The sequence below is a fragment of the Tarenaya hassleriana genome, unplaced genomic scaffold (genome assembly GCF_000463585.1).
Source record: "Tarenaya hassleriana unplaced genomic scaffold, ASM46358v1 Cleome2, whole genome shotgun sequence".
NCBI classification, from domain to species: Eukaryota; Viridiplantae; Streptophyta; class Magnoliopsida; order Brassicales; family Cleomaceae; genus Tarenaya; species Tarenaya hassleriana.
The window spans coordinates 4,330,097-4,350,214 of NW_010965372.1; the positions used below are offsets into that span (position 1 = coordinate 4,330,097).

Consider the following 20,118-nt stretch of genomic DNA (forward strand, 5'->3'; position numbering starts at 1 on the left):
TGGGAGCCGCCGTGGCGGGAACTGGCCTGGTTGGCTCTATCTCCATCGTATCAAACACCCCCAAAAAAAAAGAGGATTTTTTTGTAGGACAAAAAAAAATTGGAGACCGGAGAAAAAGGGTTTGTCGAGCAAATATAAAAGGTGTGAACTTTGAAGTTTGAAGAGTGAGAAGCAGAGAAATCTTCGGGTCAGATTAAGTAAGAGAAACCCATGAAAGTGGAGCCTTGTGTCAAGTCATGAACATTTTGCATGAAAACACAAACTCGTTTGTTTTCTCATGAACTTCAATGTCCGAAACAGAACAACCACTTGTTCCCCTTTTATTTTCCTTTTTTTTTTCCTGGAAAATAAACTAAAAAAATGAAAGATTTTCTAAACAAATTTGCTTCCACCAAGAAATCTAATGGAGAAATGAAATGAAATGGATATGACACGGAGCCGGAGAGAGAGATATGGTTGGGGAGATGAAAAGAATGAACAATATTAGAAGGTGGGTCGGTCCAAAAATTGAAATGATGTTGTGATTTTTTTTCCAAGTTGTTAAGTTTCTTAAATGCTGCTTTACATTAAATGCGTTATGGTGGTCGATAGTTGGGTGCATTTACTACCCTTGGTCCGACCCAAATCCAACCTTTTTATAATCCTTTTTTTTTTTTATTTTTTTGTTTCTTTGATAAATTTGATTTAGTCAAACACCTCCAAATCTCTTGCGGGTTTGAAGCCAACATTCTATGAAATCTTCATCGGATCCACGAGTGACCAAATGACACTTATATGAATTTCATGAACCCCATCCCTTAGGTTGTTTATTTTATTAAAAAAAATGCAATTTCTCAACCTTGTGCACATATTTGTAATTATAAGAGTAAAGAGCATATTTACTGCGTAATTCGCATAGATTTTATTATAGATATGAATTTATATCTATTTGAAATTAATTTATAAATACTATCTTCCAATTTTTTGTATGTTGCCATGCAAATATAAAATGAAGAGATGTATTGTATATTTTGTCAAAGAGATATTTATTTCGAAACGTGATAAATAATCAAAGGGAAAGATATATATATATATATTAGCATGTGTGCTTGTCGTCGTTTTTAAATATCTTCTGAATATATATAATCCCTTTTGCTTCTCGCAGAGGAAAATGATTTGAAACGTTAAAAAAAACAAATTTAAATCTCACGTATCTTATCTTATACGTATACTAAACCCTTGTGAATAAATATAATATAAAGAGCAATAATATCATTTTGGCGATTTGGGTTTTTTAAATTAAACTATCAAAGATAATAATGATAAGATTTGTTTTGGTTTGATGATATATTATTAACTTCTTTACCCAAAAAAAAGAAGATAATAATTAACTTCGAAATATTTATAATGACAATAACAGACGAAGTGAACAAGTCGATAACACAGGACAATTAGAAAAAAAAAATATGAATAAACGATAATAGAATGGTTTAAAGAATTGAAATTAGTGGACTAACTTATTGGCCCAATAAGGTTAGAATGGCCCAATGAAGTAGCCCAAAAGTATAGCCCATGTTTCTTAAATTATTTTGAGAGGCTTTCATATTCGTGTCCATATTATTCCCTTGTATATCTCCTTTTTCTTGTCTTATATTATCTTCGCTTTTTATTTTAAAAAATCTTTTTCCAGTTGTAATCCTCCAATAAAATTTTTATATGCGGATTTGTGATCTTTAGATATTTAATATCAAAGTAGACTGAATTGAATAACACGAAATAAAATACTAAACTATGTTCAATATCATTTTTTTTAAATGGAATTTAAAATTGAATAAAAGAACGTAAAAATATTTTGAAATCGAACTAAAACTAAATTTAAAATAAATATTTTATTATCCGAAAATAATTAATCCGGAAACAATGAAACAAATATATTAAAAACTTCAAATGTATACACTAATTTCGTGATATGTTATTTGTCTCTTAAAATAAAGTTAAAAACTTTAAAATAAATATTTTATTTGTTTCAAATAATTAAAACGAAATTCACGTCCGAAAATTTGCTTTTTATAAAGTTAAAATACACTTTATGACTTTTTTCAGAAAACCACAATAATAAAAGGGTCCTTCCAATATTTATATTTTCTTAATGTTTTTGTTTTCGAAATAATCTAATTTAGGCCTTTATCTTCTTGGTACAAAAATATTATCACGATTAAAAACCGTGGAATATACAGCATGATACTTGACTAATACAATATAAAATAAAATTTAAAAAGGCTAACCACATCAAGGAGTAATTATTGTCAATACTGTTATTTGATTTAAAAAAAGTGCATTTGGTCCGTGGCATATTTTAATTATTTAAATCAATATCACAACAATATGAATTGATTCGAGGATTTCATTTGGCGTGCGTTTATTTACTCGTACCGATTGTGGTCCAATAACGACAAAGAGAAGAGACACGTGACAAAATCCCATATAACTACTTTCCTCACGTGGATGCCTTAAACAATTATTAAAGTTTTATATTCTATATTAATATTAAACTGATAAATTCTCTTGGCTATTAATAATCATTAATGATATATATAACAAAATACAAAAAATTAAATCCAAAAAAGTATAATTTCGTTTCGATGAGAGAAAACTATACTTTGTGTAGATGTTTTCTTATTCATTTTTTTTGTGTGTGTAATAAACGATTATTTTAAAATTATCTACATAGTTTTTGGTGGAATCTTGGTATAGTTTCATGTAATTAACGGTTGTGTTATCTATGTGCTGTGTTTTAATTAACCAAATGTATAGATTAATCTTTTAGTCGTATTTAGGGAAATTTTAAAAAATTAATGTAGTATAATTTCAACAAAAATACAAATAAAAATCCGTATAAATTAACTGTTAGTTTGATGTAAAATTACATTCTCTTTCTTTTACTGAAACGTGTTTAAATTTGAAGAAAATCAAAACTCTTTTGTGTTTTTGTCTTGGGCATTATTATTTTTTATATTGTAAGAGAATTAAAAAATTAGAAGTAAATAAAAAAAAATTGAAGTAAAAAAAAAAAGAGAGTAAGGAACGTAACAAAAATTTCAAATCCCATGGGCCCACATATTATAAAAAGGAAGGGGGAACGTAACAAAAAAAAGTCGCAGAACGCGAGAGATCGACGCTGCTTTAACCAACACGCGGCGACGCGAAAGCCCTTTGCACCCACACAACTCTAAATCACTCTTCACCAAAACGCAACGCAAACGCTATCTCTGACACAGCATACACCAATATATATATATATGTATATATTTTTATGAAAGTGGTGTGTATTACTTTAGCAAAACGTTACGAGCAGTCCATGACTATGTACAAAAGTAATCTATAAGTAAATGGTCAAAATATAGTTGAGACAATTAAACAGTGTAATCGTCTGACAAAAGAGATGTAATATCTATGTCGATCTCGAGTACGAGTGAGGTAGTGCACTTATTAGATAGGAAGACGGTATGCATATCACGATCGATTTTCCGTTGCAGATATAGGATCGTGAGGGCAGTGCTTTGGAAGATCCTATAGTTTCTTTTCTTCCAGATTTTATACACTGAGATCTGAAGTAATAGTTTGACAATGGTATTCCTTCCCCCGATTATGTCGTTAGGCATGCTATTGAACCACTCCACCATCTCCGATGTGTTTCGTGGTATTCTAGGCCAGCAATTCTCCGTGAAGTGACTCCAACGTTGGAGACATGGTTGCACTCAAAGAATAGATTGTGTGAGATTCAACAGCCGAATGAAAAAAAAATTAAAATTCTTTATTGTATTATCACTTGGTCACTTCAAATTTTGGTGATGAAATTCAATGACCTGTCATAGGTATTAATGATTATGTATTAATCTATTAGAATTTTTAGAATTTATATTTATATTTAATATATGTGGTACATTATAATGTTCAAAGTAAATTAAAGTTGACGACATGTATTAATATAATATTAATTAAAAACTGAGAATCTTTTAGGGAAATTTTCTTTTCGTTCTTGAGTTATATATTATTACCGCTTTTTCCCAATTTATATATACTCACATGGCCATACCCCAACAAAATTACAAATACAAGATTCCCAAAAAAATATGATTTAGATATTTAATTTTTTAAAATGTTTTAAAAATCCTAATTTTAGTCAAATAAGGTGTTTTTAGAATCAGTTTATTGGAATTCTCAACTTATCAACCAATCTCCAAATATAAAGAAAATAAAACCATGATCCTCTCTGTGTATATATATAAAATATATACACCGTGATACCGCAGCATATTCATTAGCTCTGGTTTACGATTTTAATAAATTATTTTTGACAATCAAATTTTAACACTTTAAAAACATTTATAAAAATATGGGGTTTGACTTTTACAATAGATTAATTATGTTTCCGGAATATAATCATCGTTTATGTTGTTTAATATGAATATGAATATTATTTTATAGATATGATAATCGTTCTTCAACATAGATATAATAATAAAACTTTAATTGAAGAAGAAGAAAAATAAAATTACTAGTGTTTTTAATCATTATAATTTGATCATTTTAAATTACATTAAGTAGAAACTCAATGAGATTCTGTAGTAGCTCGCTTCGTTTTATCGAAAATAAATATTCACACACCCGAGATTATTTTGATATTTAAATATGGTATTATTAACAAGAAATATATAGCGCACAAAAGGAATATACAGTTCAAATTTTCAGCGATTGGGATTGCCTTTTTAAATATTTCTTTCTTTCTATCACATTAAATCCTCCTTTTTTTAGAAGAGATTGCGGATATATTCAATATAAAGAATGAAAAAGTCATAATTATTAAAAAAAAAATTGGCCATATATTTATAAGAATAATACCTTGATTTAGTAGTAATTTTCTTACTCTAAAACGTCTAAATTTCTAGTCTATCCACTTTGGACATTTCCTTCACTTAGTACACCGATTTATTATTAATATATGGTGTGACATTTTCTTACTCTACGATGTCCACATCTTTTACATACATACATACATACATACATACATACATACATACATACATACATACATACATACATACATACATACATACATACATACATACATACATACATACATACATACATACATACATACATACATACATACATACATACATACATACCACAATCAGTACATTGATTTTTTTATTATTAATATACGTTTTTTTATATATAAAAGAAAGAGACAATGAAAGTCTTCGGTTTCATGGTGGAGATATTTGAGGGTGGGTTTTAGAATTGAAGAAATTAATTTCCTCTTCAATTAACGATCTGTGGGGAGAGAGAGAGAGAGAGAGAGAGAGAGAGAGAGAGAGAGAGAGGCGTTTCTTCTACTGCCATTGATAGTTTCAGACAAGCAAATCTCACTCTAAAGGTGGGATTCATCTCTTCTGCAACTTTCTCTCCTTTTTCTTTTTCATTCTACAAAAAGTTTTACCAGAAAAAAAAAAAAAGATCAGAACTTCATTCTGAAATCTCGAAACCCAGATTCGGAAACTCATTTTTCTCAGCGAAAGTTTTGTTTTTTAAAACGAAAATCCAAAAAAAAAAGAGCAGAACAGAACATAACTCAGCTGCTGTCTCTTGTTCTTCCTTTCTTCTGGGTTTCGTGTTTTTTCGTCCTCGTCTTTTGTGAGAATAAGAGAGAGATTGATGAGAATCTGAAGAAGAAGGAAAGATACCACATTGGGAAATAAAGGACTTCCTTATTGGGAATCGATGTTGTAGATTTTGTCATTTTGGCATCAGAAAACCATAAATCACTGAATTTCCTTTCCCGCAAACATTTATCTCTCTTTTTATGGACTGCTGAATATCGTTCAGATATGCACAAGAGTCTTCTTTTGGCCTGAAATTTCACTTCTCCCCATATATACTTACATATATACATATATAGAGAGAGAGCCAAGGATCCTCTCTTCTTCTGAGAGAGAGAGAGAGAGAGAGAGAGAGAGAGAGATCGAAGATTATAATGTGGTGGTGGTCGTCAACGAAGGGTCGATCGAATCTGGAGAGATTTCTCCGAGGAATCACTCCAAGGCCTCCCTCTTTGACTCTGCCGCCGGTAAATTTTCTTTTCTTTTCTTTTCTTTTCCTTTCCTTTCTTTTCTGCCAAACAGGTGTTTGTTTTTCTTTTTCTCCGCCCTGAAAATCCTACAAGGTTGGGATTTTGCGAAACCCTCTCCCATTAATTTTTTTGTAATTAATTCCAGATTTCTTCCCCCGATTTTATGTTTTCAATCATTATAACCATAGATCTCCCATGACACACCATTGTTTAATTCGACAAGATATAAATCAATGGAAAAAATGTGATGATAAGGACAATAATTGCATGGCTCATGACAAAAAAAAACGAAATTTTTTTAAATTAAATGTTCATGTCGCTTTAAAGCCTTTAAAAGATTAGTTTTCCACCACGTGGAAGAATACGTGCGACACCATTAGTTTATAAATAAAATATATATGTATATATATATATTTAAAATTTCCAATGATATATAATATATTGTTGCAGGTAAATTTGGTGAATAATTTTAGATGCTCGGTATATTCTCCTAAATGTCACACCACATACCCTTCCTTTTCGGATTTATTTAACACCGTCCATTTACGGGATGAGATGATCATTTCGGTTTTGGGTCGGTTTATATTGATATTTTTGGTTCCGTTTTGGGATTTATTAATAAAATTACTTATTTTCAAATAATATTTGGATATTACGGGTTATTTTTATGTTTGGTTCGGTTTCAAAAAATTGAACCATGTTATCCGGTTCGGTTAGTGATGAGATCGGTCGGTTTGGATACCGGTTAGATTGGTATGATTAAACAGAGCAATTAAATACAATTATATGCGTGATTAAGTGTTAATGATGGAATTGGATGGAGCAGAGCAGGGCGGGGGAAGTGAACAGGATGTGGAATCCTCGGCCGGGCAAAGAGGAGATGGAGTATTTCAGGCTCGGTGATCTCTGGGACTGTTTCGACGAGTTGAGCGCGTATGGACTCGGCACTCACGTCGAGTTAGACGACGACGAAAGCGTGACTCAGTACTACGTACCTTACCTGTCCGCCATTCAGATCTTCACTAACAAGCCCTCCTCCGTCTCCAGGTTTCGACAATGAACCTCTTCATCTGTGTTTTAGATCTTTCTAGTTTCGGTCGCGTGGTGAATGGCTCGCGTTTCATGTATTTCCGTCTGAGTATGGAGAGTTCTTGATGTAGTTATGATCATTCTAGTTTCGGGTTCAGTGAGAATTGGTTGATAGCTCGAGTTTCGTGTATCTCTGTCTGAATTCGGAGCTGGAAGTAGTGTTTAGGTTCGTGTTTCGGGTAAGGTTTGGCTAAGGATTAGTCTCTACAGGTCGGGGCATCTGTGTTCTTGATGTAGTGATGATCATTCTAGTTTCAAAATATCTTCACCGGTTTTACCATTCTAGTTTCTGGTTAGTCAGAATCTGTTGATAGCTCGGGTTTCGTGTAATTCTGCCTGAATTCAGAGCTGTAAGTAATATCGAGGCTTATGTTTCGGGTTAGCTTTGGGTAAAGACCGGTCTCTGGAGGCGGGGGCATTGAGTTTTTAAAGTAGTGACAAGAAGTCGGGTTGGTTTTTCTATGGTGCAGGAACCATAGCGAAGTGGTTGAATCCGAGAGCGAGTGTTGGAGCGATGATAGTGAGAGTGAAAAGCTTTCGGGGTCGCTGAGCAACGATTTGTGCAAGACTTGGGACGGGATTTCCGAAGATTCGAGCTTTGATCAGGTTCAGGATACGACAGCTCTTGTGCAAGATAGGCTCGGCTACCTCGACTTTGAGTATTTCGAGACAGTTGTTCCTTATCTTCGGGTTCCTCTTTCGGATAAGGTTGTCTTTCATTGCTAATGATCATTCTTGTCTCGATCTCCTCATCTACGCGAATCCGACTTTTTAAAGCATACCTTTTCGGTTTCAGATAAACCAGTTGGCAGAAAAGAACCCGGGACTTATGTCGCTTAGGAGCATTGATTTGTCTCCTGCAAGTTGGATGGCGGTTGCGTGGTAACATAAGCTCGTTTCACCGATCTTCGTGTGTATCTCTAATACCGATAAAATCCTCACGATCTCGCCATGAATAGGTACCCGATATACCAAATTCCCTCCCGGAAGAACGAGAAAGACTTGGCGACGCGGTTTCTAAGCTATCACACGTTATCCTCGTCTTTCCAAGGTACCTTTGCCTACTCCCTACACAATGTATAAAACTGTGATAACGATAACCCGAGGGGCATGATCATTGACGGGTTTTGGCATCGTTCCATGGTGTCGGAAACTAAGCAGACGATCTGGTCGAAGCAGAGGACGACAAGAAGACAGAGGAAGGAACGTGTTGTTGTCTCGATGAAGAAGAAGCGGGGGCTGCGGCGACGTGCAAGAGAATTCCGCTCGCGCCGTTCGGGATAGCGACGTATAAAATGCAAGGAGATCTCTGGGCGAAACCGGGAACGTACGACCAGGAACGGTTGGTTTACCTGCAGAGGGCAGCGGATTCGTGGCTGAAACAGTTGAACGTTCATCACCATGACTATAGCTTCTTTGCGGTTAACTCGACAATGTAGTTGCAGAAGATGGGGATGGAGATGATCAATCTGTGTTTGGTATCGTTGGATTTTGTCGTTCTTATGTCTCTGTGGCTCGTGTTGTGTTGTTTTAGGTAGCAACCGCCATTTCCGAGCTTTCCTTCCTCTGAGCTTTGAATCCATGGAAGGTGAGACAATGTAAATGGAGTTTTTTTTTTTTGGACTTTTGTTTTTTTTTTCTGCTGGATCTGCTTTGTAGTTAGTTCTCTGGATATCTACAGTTTTTTTGTTTTGTAAATCTGTTTGTTACCATGGGTCCAACTTATACACATAATCCTATCCGAAACAAGTTAATAGAAGAAAATAAATAAATAAAACCGAAATGTTATTTGAAAACTCATTGTTTTTATCAGTAAACATCAATCTCAAATCTGGGAAAAAATCTAAGCCAAAGATCTTGAATTAAATGCGAAGAAAATCGAATCTAATCTACCGAACCCCAATCAGAACTGAAATATTCGCATTAACTTAAAATTCAACTTTGAAAAAAAAATTAATGTTACCATTTGATTATAGTTGGTCTGGCTCCATTAATTACATTAAAATAATAAGCGGCCAATTTTGTTGTTACAGATTGAATACAATTATAAACTCAATCCTTACACTAAATTTGTAGAAACCGAACCATATATTATTGTAATATGCTTTGATATATTTTGTTCCCACCATATATCTTTTCACAAGAATAGAAAAAAAGCATATGGCTGTTTCTTTTTTTATTATTGATATAAATTATGGAATTGCCTAATAACAAATCAAAGCATATGGTATGTTTTCCATGGTCCAATATAGCTGGACCTTAAAATATTTTTTATTATAAATATAGAAACTAAATCTGCCAAATAATAATAGTTATTATCATGTTGGTATTACTGCATAAAATGATATATATGTACGTATATGATGTTGGTATTCCATTGAAATTATTAGCAACAAATGGATAATAATATAGTTTTTCGAAAAATAAAAGCAAATTATTTTCGCATTTTCAATAAAATAATCAACAAATGGAGGGAGGATGAACAGAGCGTGATAGAAATTCTGATTCTTTTCTTGAGGACATTTGTTTCTCCGCAAATCATAAAATAAAAATCGATTCTTTCGAGAATTGAAAAAAAAAAATTACGGTTGGAAAAGTTGGGTTGCTAAATCTTACCGGTCTCTCGCCTCTCTTTTCATCTGATTCCACAGTGACATGAACAACAACGCCACGCGTCTATTCCTCTTCTTGATTCTTTCCCACGAAACCCTTTCACCATTTCGTCCTAAGCCAGAAGAAATCGAGCGACTTTGGGGCTCTCGGTGATGTTTTCGTTGATGGGTTTCGTTTTCGTGTCCGGGTTTGTGCTGGGGATTCTCGCGATCGTGGCGGCGGAAGCGGCGGGCCTCGTTTATCTGGTGAGGCGATTGAGTCGGAGAAAAGATCTGTCGGAATCAAATCTCGATCCCGGTCAATCTTTCAAGGATCTCGATCCTCGCCAGTCCGTCGATTTCTGTCTGAACAAACAGGTGATTGATCTTTTCAACATCTTTGAGTTTGACGGTTCAGTTTCTTCATGAAACTTTGACAGTGAGAGAGAGAGAGAGAGAGAGACAGAATCTCTTGTGATGTAGACGATAATGTGGAAATCAAATTCTGGGTCTACTTTTTCAGAATGTGCTCGTGCCCAATTTTGCGGTTCTTGCGTTCAAACCCGTGAACTGAAGTAGATAGCTAAATTAGTGGTGCATATGATTTAGGGTAAAAACTGTCCCGAGTTCGCATTCTAGTCGGAGGTAGAAGGATATTGTGGAGCAAGAACATGATCTTTGATTTCCATTCGTCTTTGTGGCAGTTTGAATCTCTCGCTCTCCGTCGAATACTCTGCCATGGATGGTGTGTTCTTTAGTTTCATGCTTCTTAAACGTCTAAATTGATCCCAGGGAGCGATCTGGGTTTTGGAGTTCGATGAAAGTTTGAAGAAGTGGACGAATGACAAGTTACCGAAAGAGCAAAAGAGAAGGAAAGACTTTGTAGAAGTACATCCTGTTCGAAGATTTGCCCGTATCAAGGAGCACAAGCTTATCTTGTCAGATGCTGACGGCTCTCAGACTACTGTTCCTTTGAAAGGCTGCTCTGTCGAGGCCGTTTCAGCGACTGGGCTCCAGTCCCGAAAATGGTACTGCATCCCTTCGAAAATCGGCTTGAATGATTCTTCAGGTTTATCTTGCTAATGTTATGCTGATGGATTCAGATCTTAGAATGAAGTTTTATATGTACAGTTCATGCTCTGCCATGGTGAGTTTGCATTCATATGCTTTACCAGTTTTTTTTTTTTTTTCTTGATTTGCAGGGCTAAAAAATTTCCTATAAAAGTTGAAAGTAAGACTTCAGCCTTATACAAGGGAAGCCAGATGTTCTGTATCTATCTCGAGACTTCATGGGAGAAGGAGGCATGGTGTAAAGCCCTTCGTCTTGCTGCTTGCGAGGATCAGGAAAGGCTTGTTTGGTTCGGCAAATTGAAAAACGAGTTCCGTGATTACCTGAATTCACTCAATGCTGCATATCCTTCGTTTATGAAACCATCAGTCGGGTTCAGTGTTGAATCATTGGACAAGGGGAATAAGACCGATGGTTCTTCATCAAAGGTCCGTCTTTTCTTGAAGAAATTTCAAAGGAAGTACTCAAATAAGACAAATTTGCCGAACCCGTCAAGCCGCGAAGATCGAAAGGCCTCTGTCCGTCCTAATCAAGATTATCAATCTGGTTCCGGTTCGGGAAAGAGTATACCCACAAAGAAGACACCGGATAATACGGCAGAGGAAACTGATGTGCCGATCTTCTCACGTTCTGGAAGCCATAGCAGTCATATTTCTGGTGTTTCTGAGGTTGATTCCGAAGACAAGTTTTATGCCGATGAGGGAACATTGGCATGGAATTTGCTAATCGCGAGGCTATTTTTCGATGGCAAGCATTATTCCGGGTTGAAGAACTCATTGCAATCACGGATTCAGGTCTGATTCCTATCCGAAAGGACAGATGAATGAATCTTAAAGTTTTCTCGATAGAATTTGTTTTGATTCTTCCATTCCATATGTAATTGTGTTGTTTAAACAGCGGACTTTATCCAACATGAGGACTCCGAGCTACGTGGGGGAAATAATCTGCTGCGGCGTAGACACGGGAAATCTCCCGCCTTATATACACGGTGTAAGGGTTCTTCCGATGGAGATGAATCAGGTGTGGGCGTTTGAGCTTGATGTCGAATACTGCGGTGGAGCAGTTCTTGATGTCGAGACACGTGTCGAAGCCCGTGACATGGAACTGCAGAAGGGAATGCAGGGATCTGTAGAGGATGTCTCCCCGGAAATCCTCCTCGAGGGTCTCGAAGATTTCGAAAAGGAGTTAGGTATCCCCGTAGAAACTGTCGTTGCGCAAGAGCTGAAGGTCGGTGACACCAAATCAGGTCAGTTGCAATAATTTAGACATTGTTCTTTTGTTACGACGATACAGAAATAACTGTGTCATGCATTCATATAAATGATTCGACATTTTGACAATTTCATTTGTCAGTACAGACGGAGAATCCAAAGGCTCAAAGGGTTCGAAAGCAGCTCCGAATAATGTCTCTAGGTGGAAATCTATCCTTAAGAACATCGCTGATCAAGTTTCCCAGGTTCCTATCTCGTTGTCAATTAGGGTTTCCTCGCTTCGAGGAACGTTGCGGGTACATATAAAGCCGCCTCCTTCAGACCAGTTATGGCTTGGTTTCACAAGCATGCCCGACATACAATTCGATCTCGCTTCTTCTGTCGGGGAACACAAGATCACCAGCAGCCATGTCGCCTTGTTCTTGATCAGCCGATTCAAGGTAAAGCTTATCGTTTTTCCTCTCTTTGGATCATGCTTTTTTTGGTATCAAGAACCAGAAGGAAGGACTTGTGCATATTTTTTTTTTGCCGGAACATGTTTTCATTCTGCAGGCAGCTATACGGGAATCTATGGTACTTCCGAACTGCGAGAACGTAGCCATTCCATGGATGTTAGCCGAAAAGGACGACTGGGTCGATCGCAAAGTCGCTCCTTTCATGTGGCTGAATCAAGAAACCGGAAGTGATCGTGATAGCTTCGAAGCTGCGGAGATGAAACTCAAAGCCGAATTTAACAAGGCGGCAGCATCAGCATCGGGAGCTTCCCCGAATCTTCAAGCCGAGCAAACGCAGAAGGTCGCGAATGTCGCAGAAGCGGCATCATCGGATTCTACTGCTATGGTTATACGTGACGACAGATCCTTGGATGAACTGAAGACTCCGTTACTCGGAAGCAGCGGCGAGAAGGACGAGACAACGAAAGGACGAGAGAGTATGGGGGAAATCTCGAGTCATCCATCGCCGTCTAGGTCGAGCGAGGAGGATGAATCGAGGTTGAAGAAGGTTGGAAGACGAGCGAGGATGCTCGATCTCGGCAAGAAGATGGGGGAGAAGCTGGAAGAGAAGAGACGGCACATAGAAGAAAAGAGCAGGCACATCGTCGAGAAGATGAGAGGACCTCAGTGATGAACACCGAAAAGGTTCCAGATTTAGGGATACGACCAAAAACTGATTAGAAATCGGTACTGTCGGTACATGTACAGTTCATTTGAGTTACCCATTTATCATTTGTTTGGTAATGACCACTTCACGTTAGCAGTTTCAGAGTCTTATTCTTTCATCACCGTAAGTGTGCGTACAAGAAGCAGATAAACTCAATTACACGAACCTAGAGACATCAATGGCGGGAAGTATTCACTGTTCAGACAAGAGTTGAAGTCGTGGTCGTTGGCTTAGTAATCTTCCGGAGCCCAGGGCTGATGATGTGAACTGTGGTGGAGAGGCTCGGCCGGGATGGTCATGTATTCATGTATAAGCCCTGCAAGGCCACCGCCGGTGAGCGGTCCGACCCAGTAGATCCAATGGCTCCATCTCCATCCGACCAATTTTTTTTTTTTTTTTTTTTTGGTGTAATGAATTCATGAAGTTGTTATATAATATCGAATCTTGGGCATTCTGCATACTAAATTTTAGTTAAAAATGAAGGAAACATTTATGAAATTGCCATTTTTATTCATAACATCAATAGGATTGAAGCCAAGATGTAATCAAAGCTTTTGAAAATATGTAGCGAAAGGCATTGCCACTTATTAATCCCTTTTTTGAGAAAATGTGTTGGGACAATAACAATGTCGGTTTAATTAGGAGAATCGGAAGGCGAGGCCAATGCCCTGATGGCCATTTTCAGACCGGCGCCGCAGTCGTATTCGTTGTAAGTGCCGATGAAATAGTTGTAGCCGTAATTCAATTGGATCCTGTCGTTGCCCGAATCGAACTCTCTCGCTCCATCGTTCGGCCTACACGTCTCGTATGCGGTTCTGTTTACGACCATCACGTTGCTGTCTTGAGGATCGTACTTGAACACTGCAACAAAACATACTCACACATTGTTACAAAAAATTAACATAGTTCAAGAGTTTAAATGTTATTTTTTTTATATTTAGTTCATTTTAATTGTATGAATTAGAAATTTTGTGGAAATAAAATTATTATATCATATATTTAAACCTTTTGGTTATCAATATTAATAATACGTACCAAGAATGTCGCCTGCATAGAAGGTTTTGCCTTGTGGCCAAGTGTACATAGGAATGGCCAAGTCCCAACCATCGTCGCCTCCGACAACGTATGTAGCCTGCCGTCTTGCCTGAATCATGTCGCCGCCCATCAACAACATCGTCGTTATGGCCACGGGAACTATGGCCGCAGCCACAGCCGCAACGGAAACGGAAACGAATCTTGGTCCGAACATGTTTCAGTAGTTTTGGATATGAGTTTTGCTTTAGGTCTACGGATGATGATGGTGGTGGCGATGATTTATGTATGGTTCGTCTATGAACTTGATAATTTATAGACTGCTCTCTAGTAGGGTTTAATGTGATTGTATTTTGGGAAGTTAATAAATTCCATGGATATATTGTGTATATATATGTATTGTATTAGGTATATTAAATCTTTATGTTTATTTTTCATTAGATTTCCATATCTAGGCGTGGGAAAATTCATTTCACATTTAAGGCGTCAAGTTAGAAACTTAAATACAAACTCACAAGACTTTCAAATCATAATTACTTAATAAAATCAAGAAAAATTGACAAAAAATACTATACTTTTATTTTGTCTCAATTTAAATCATATATTTATTTTTCATCATAAAAAACCAAATACAATTAGATTCTCTCCAAAAAATTCCTATACTTTGTATATAATGGCAATTTAAATTCTATATTCATTTTTTGTCCTAAAAAACCCTGTATATTTTGATTCTCTCTGAAAAATTCTCGTACTTTGTATATACAAACCAAAATAACACTATCACAAAAATCAACGATTGACCATACATAATATGTCACAAAAACTAATTCTAAGTATAATAAAAACGATTGTCATCGACACGTTGGATAATTATTCCAATCTATTTAATCTGAACCAATTTAGGTTAAATTAATAAAACAAATAGTTTAATATCAAAATATCTACTTCTATATATGGAAAACTGATCTACGATAACCTTATATGTGGTCGTTATAAGATTATTTTTTGCCATATATGTATATAAGAATATTTTTTGCCACATATGATGAAAATTAAACCAAAAATTTTAATACATAAGATTATTTTTTTTACCACATATGATTTATTTATGTCCATTTGTCAAAAAAATAAATTTTGACGGTGTTATTTTGGTCTAAATATATTAAGTACTTTTAGAGAGAATTTAATTGTAGAGATTTTTTAGGACAAAAAATAAGCATATGATTTAAATGGTCATACTATACAAAGTATATGAATTTTTTGGAAATTTTTTTGGAGATAATATTTTTTGGAGAATAAGTATATGATTTAAGATGTCTATAATATGCAACGTGTCAATGACAATCGTTTTTATTATACGCAGTATTAGTTTTTGCGATATATTATGTATTTGTCGATTTTTATGATGGTGTTATTTTGGTCTATATATGCAAAATACCAGAATTTTTCAGAAATAATCTAATTGTACAGAGTTTTTTTAGGACAAAAAATGAGTATATGATTTAAATTTCTATAATATAGAAAGTATACAAATTTGTTGGAAAGAATCTAATTATATAGAGTTTTTTAGGAATAAAAATAAATATAGAGTTTAAATTGAGACAAAATAAAAGTAAATACAAACAATATTTATAGTGTTATGGTAATATTATATTTTATTTTAATTTTATATTTAGATATTTATATTAATTAAATAAAATAGTATGCGATTGTATTTCATATTTATAAATATTATACATTTTATATTGAATAATGATACATCCGATAATTTATACATTTTTTTCCTATTAATTTTACTTGTTTCCTTTAATATCAGAAAAAAGGGTAATAGTCGCGTATAAATAATACGATCATATCTAAATTTCATCAAAGGTTTTCTCTATCATCTTTTTCTTAAAACACAAATTAGAGGAATAAAACCTAGTTTAACAGTTTAGAAAATCGTTGTCAAAAACTCTCTCCGAAATTTAAAAATATATTATTGTAGTAATTGTAATTATTTTCGTTCACTATATTAGCAAAATCCAATAAAACGTACGGAACATGAGAATCCAGTATAAAGCAGTAGATCCCTTAATAGATTCGGTCTTCTTTCGAATATCCAGCACTCATTTGGTATTCTGATGACGTGGCGTGTTTTGATTCGTCCACTTGGATTGCGCGTCCGCTCCAGTTCGATATAATCTTGAAATTAATTCCAACGGTAATAGTGGCCGAAGGCGATGCACTGCTTATCACTTAATCCTCCATTATCGCTCTTTCACCATGAACAGGCCTTCATCAAGCTCAGACTCCGATCATGTCTTCTCGGCACCAAGCTGCTTCTCGTTTCCCATTCTTCCTCGTCGCCGCATGGAGTTGTTGTCTCTTCTTCTGCAGCCGCCTCCGCCGTCGTAGCAGCGGAGAACGGAGACGGTTTCGGCCAGGAATTACGCCGTCTTTTGTCGCTGGTTCCGGAAAAGATGCGGCGGAAACTGGAAGATCACCTGGAAATAAGTGAACTGATTGAGGTGGTTTTGGATTTAGGTCGTAATCCCCTTGCTCGGTTTCCGTCGGGCGATTTTGTCATCTCCGACGACGCTGTTAGGGTTCAGGATCTTCAATTCGCTGTCTCTCAGGTTGGTGAGTGAAATTTCTTTTCCTGACATTGTCAACTAGATTTGTATTACTCTTATAGTTGTTTAGTTGAGCCATCTATGCAGGTTGATGTTTACTTAAGCCATGTTAACGAGATTTGGTGTTTGATTGATGGGTTATGTTAGGTTATATTCTGGGTTGTAATAGGTTCCATTTGTGTTTGACGATACATTTGTAATTCCTTACTTATCTATGCAGGTTGGTGAGTTTACTAATGATAATAGGGCAGGAATAAGCCGGACATTGCATAGGATTAGTGCCATAAGGAACAGAAAGGGAGAGATTGTTGGCTTAACTTGCCGTGTTGGAAGGGCTGTTAGGGGAAGTGCCAATTTGCTGCGAGATTTAGTCCAAGATGGGAACTCTTTGCTGCTGATCGGTCCCCCGGGTGTTGGAAAAACTACAATGATCAGGTTTGTGTTCTTTTCGGGTGGCTCTGGAAGTTTATGTGGAGGATATGAGTAATATTGTTTACAAGCTCTTTGTAAATGCTGCCTACTCTGTTTTCTGGAAATCGAGGTCCTATGACGTAAGCCCTGTTCATGGATTTTCAACATTTCTTTTATATCATAACCAAGAATTTGATCCCTCGCCTGGCACAAGCTTTTGAAATGAAGCCATCGATATTTTTTTCAGGGAGGTAGCTCGGATGCTGGCAAATGATTACAAGAAACGTGTAATGATTGTTGACACCTCCAACGAGATAGGCGGTGATGGTGATATACCTCATCCAGGGATTGGTGATGCAAGGCGGATGCAAGTCCCTGACTCTGAAATGCAACACAAGGTATGGCAATGAACTCTTTGTTTTCTTTCTTGCTAGTGGGATGCTTCATTTATCATTTTTGCATTTTTGTTTATCTCAACGTAATTTTCCTGCTTCCAGCCTTTCAGCAGCATAAAGATAATTTCCTTTTCTACTAGGAATCGAGTTCAATGTGCAATGCTTTTGTTGGAAAGGGTCAAAACTTGGTAGCAATACAATTTTTGTTAAGTGATGTGGTTGGAAATTTACACGAGACAGATGGTGTGTATCACTGTATCCCGATTTCCTTTTCCCCAGGTACTGATAGAAGCTGTTGAAAATCACATGCCTCAAGTGATTGTGATAGATGAGATTGGAACTAAACTTGAAGCGATGGCTGCAAGCACAATAGCAGAACGTGGGATTCAGTTAGTTGCTACTGCTCATGGAGCAACCATAGAGAATTTGGTCATGAATCCTTCACTAGACCTTCTTGTTGGGGGAGTACAGGTTAGTCATGATAATCTTTTTAACTGAAGCGCAAGACTGGATTTCAAGAAAATTTATGTACTTGCACCTCATTCTAGATTATCAAAGATTAATGCGACCGGTAGAACTCCAAGGTCTCAGGTTACCACTGAACTTAAGATATAGTTTGGATTCTTTGGACAATGCATTTATACATTGGGATGAGAATCTCTTGCCAGATTCATGCTTAAGGGGTCCTTCTATGTTAATGCTATATGGCGATCCTATTGTCAATCAGCGAGTGACTCAGGCAAAGCTGGGTTTCTTATGAAATAATTGGTTGATGAGATTCTGTTTTCCATTCCTCAAAGATTCTTTGATCCTGTGGAAATGTGTACATTAACCTGCCATATGAATATTGCTTTAAAGCTCTAGAACTCGTACCCAGAAGTGCATGCCGCAGTGACAACTAATTTCATGTTCTAGTAGTTCATGATGCTCGCAAATTATGATCTCGATTACAATGCTTATTTAACTGCGATATGACTAAATTTTTCAGTTATAAAATGTTATTTTCTTATCTCGAGATCTTGTTTCCATTTACTAGTCTTATAGCTTTGTATTCTCAAATAGGTTTCTTTCACAGACATTAACACATTTGGCAGAATGTGACTCTTGGAGATGAGGAAGCAACCCGAAGAGGTGGCCAGAAGACGGTCCTTGAAAGGAAAGGCCCTCCAACATTTAGTTGTGGCGTAGAAATAATTTCAAAGGCTGAGATTCGAGTTCATCGTAGTCTTGAAGCCACTGTTGATACTGTTCTCGCAGGTACGCTCTGTCCTATACGAGTTAGAGCAATCGAAATAAACAAAGATCGTACCGTAAAAAAACAGAAAATAATCCGTCACAATATTTCCGGATATAGTAGTAAGATTCAGATACAAACTATTGTACTTCAATGTCTCTTCTTCTCTTGGCTCCTTGATGTTAAGGCCGTTCGCCGAACGTCGAAATCCGTAAGATAAATTCCCAAGGAGAGGAAGTCATTGTGGAGAAGGAACCTGCCATTGACATGACACTGAACAAGAAACATGAAATGGTTACTAGAGATATTCCTGAGCTGATCTCAGAAGCAACCAAATCCGAGTTCCTCTCATCTGAGGAGATAACCGAAGCTGAAGTTATCAAAGACGAAATGCCACTCTATCTGTACGTCTATGGGGTGAGAGAAAATGAATATGCTGATTTCTTTTTGTTTCTCTCTGGTGAACCATAATTAAAGTGATCATTTCTTTTTGTTTCAAATCTCACGAAATCCTCCATATTTCTGCACATAGGTTGCAGAGTCGAGTGTTGTGCATGGAATTAAACAATTAGAGGTGGAAACTGTGGTGGAGTTAACTGACGACATTAGTGAAGCAGATGCCTTACTCGCCTTGCAATCCAAGCTCAAGAAGAATCCTCGGATTAAATCAGTGGCTACAACTCACGGCATACCTGTTTACCTAACAAAGGTAATAAAAACCAGAGATCTTGTTCTCTGGATGCAATGTTCCCATCATCAGCATTTCACACAGGAATACTTTTTTTTTCTTTCGTACAGACTAGCTCGGTTGTTCAGGTAACCAAGGCATTACGGGCATTACTAACCGATTACGAAGATGGGCTAGGAGAGTTTGGTTCAGAAGACGGTGCAAAACTGTCGGAAAAGATGGATGCCCTAGAGGTACGAGTAACAACAACCCGGGACTTGTAAATACCCTTGTGTTGAATTCTAACTCGCGAGATGCTTTACAACACAACACAACTAAATTATTCGTCCGTACACATTGCTTAATTTCCATGACTTGTGAATTCTTTTCGACGAATCCAGATGGTTATCATATCAGAAGAACTTGAAAAATTGTTATGTGAATCACACTTCTTTGTTAATGATTGTGATATCAAATTACCCGGCACATAATTTCTTCGGCAGTATCACAACTTCACATGGGTTTGAACCG

The 20,118-nt window shown here is 36.3% G+C and overlaps 5 protein-coding genes across 6 annotated transcripts in view; 3 read left to right on the plus strand and 2 right to left on the minus strand.

The window, feature by feature from the left end:
* The window catches only part of LOC104812196 (ABC transporter G family member 11), a 4,104-nt gene extending 3,624 nt beyond the window's left edge, over positions 1-480 (minus strand). The window contains exon 1 of the mRNA XM_010539231.2: positions 1-480. Within this exon, the coding sequence (XP_010537533.1) occupies positions 1-46 (46 nt within the window). The 5' untranslated portion in view covers positions 47-480.
* Positions 481-5,257: 4,777 nt separating this feature from the next.
* LOC104812197 lies at positions 5,258-8,913 on the plus strand. 2 transcript variants are annotated; one of them, XM_010539232.2, is made up of 6 exons: positions 5,258-6,109; positions 6,939-7,159; positions 7,672-7,909; positions 7,998-8,083; positions 8,161-8,252; positions 8,363-8,913. In XM_010539232.2, exons 1-6 carry the CDS (start codon positions 6,017-6,019, stop codon positions 8,638-8,640), a joined length of 1,008 nt encoding a protein of 335 aa, XP_010537534.1. In that variant the 5' UTR covers positions 5,258-6,016; the 3' UTR covers positions 8,641-8,913. The 2 variants fall into 2 exon arrangements, with proteins under 2 accessions (XP_010537534.1, XP_010537535.1); XM_010539233.2 differs by having other exon boundaries at positions 5,259-5,419.
* Positions 8,914-9,735: 822 nt separating this feature from the next.
* On the plus strand, positions 9,736-13,349 carry LOC104812198 (testis-expressed sequence 2 protein). The gene is made up of 6 exons (XM_010539234.2): positions 9,736-10,170; positions 10,585-10,820; positions 10,995-11,655; positions 11,759-12,107; positions 12,220-12,512; positions 12,625-13,349. Exons 1-6 carry the CDS (start codon positions 9,967-9,969, stop codon positions 13,195-13,197), a joined length of 2,316 nt encoding a protein of 771 aa, XP_010537536.1. The 5' UTR covers positions 9,736-9,966; the 3' UTR covers positions 13,198-13,349.
* Positions 13,350-13,747: 398 nt separating this feature from the next.
* Positions 13,748-14,535, minus strand: LOC104812199 (basic blue protein). Its single transcript, XM_010539235.2, has 2 exons — positions 14,269-14,535; positions 13,748-14,094 (listed from the first exon to the last, which is right to left on the minus strand). The coding sequence occupies exons 1-2, from the start codon at positions 14,480-14,482 to the stop codon at positions 13,868-13,870; spliced, it is 441 nt and encodes a 146-aa protein (XP_010537537.1). The 5' UTR covers positions 14,483-14,535; the 3' UTR covers positions 13,748-13,867.
* Positions 14,536-16,487: 1,952 nt separating this feature from the next.
* The window catches only part of LOC104813294 (uncharacterized protein ycf45), a 4,585-nt gene continuing 954 nt past the window's right edge, over positions 16,488-20,118 (plus strand). The window contains exons 1-8 of the mRNA XM_010540862.1: positions 16,488-16,883; positions 17,101-17,315; positions 17,539-17,689; positions 17,966-18,157; positions 18,781-18,943; positions 19,108-19,337; positions 19,453-19,629; positions 19,719-19,867. Of these exons, the coding sequence (XP_010539164.1) occupies positions 16,488-16,883; positions 17,101-17,315; positions 17,539-17,689; positions 17,966-18,157; positions 18,781-18,943; positions 19,108-19,337; positions 19,453-19,629; positions 19,719-19,867 (1,673 nt within the window). The remainder of the gene's footprint in view (positions 16,884-17,100; positions 17,316-17,538; positions 17,690-17,965; positions 18,158-18,780; positions 18,944-19,107; positions 19,338-19,452; positions 19,630-19,718; positions 19,868-20,118) is intronic.

Excerpts from the sequence above, each read along its gene's own strand:
- LOC104812197 (XM_010539232.2), top strand. The coding sequence starts at position 6,017 with ATGTGGTGGTGGTCGTCAACGAAGGGTCGATCGAATCTGGAGAGATTT. Across the intron at positions 6,110-6,938 it reads CCTCTTTGACTCTGCCGCCG|AGCAGGGCGGGGGAAGTGAA; the intron begins GTAAATTTTCTT and ends TGGATGGAGCAG. Across the intron at positions 7,160-7,671 it reads AAGCCCTCCTCCGTCTCCAG|GAACCATAGCGAAGTGGTTG; the intron begins GTTTCGACAATG and ends TCTATGGTGCAG.
- LOC104812198 (XM_010539234.2), top strand. The coding sequence starts at position 9,967 with ATGTTTTCGTTGATGGGTTTCGTTTTCGTGTCCGGGTTTGTGCTGGGG. Across the intron at positions 10,821-10,994 it reads GGGCTCCAGTCCCGAAAATG|GGCTAAAAAATTTCCTATAA; the intron begins GTACTGCATCCC and ends CTTGATTTGCAG. Across the intron at positions 12,108-12,219 it reads GGTCGGTGACACCAAATCAG|ACGGAGAATCCAAAGGCTCA; the intron begins GTCAGTTGCAAT and ends TTGTCAGTACAG.
- LOC104812199 (XM_010539235.2), bottom strand. The coding sequence starts at position 14,482 with ATGTTCGGACCAAGATTCGTTTCCGTTTCCGTTGCGGCTGTGGCTGCG. Across the intron at positions 14,095-14,268 it reads CTATGCAGGCGACATTCTTG|TGTTCAAGTACGATCCTCAA; the intron begins GTACGTATTATT and ends GTTTTGTTGCAG.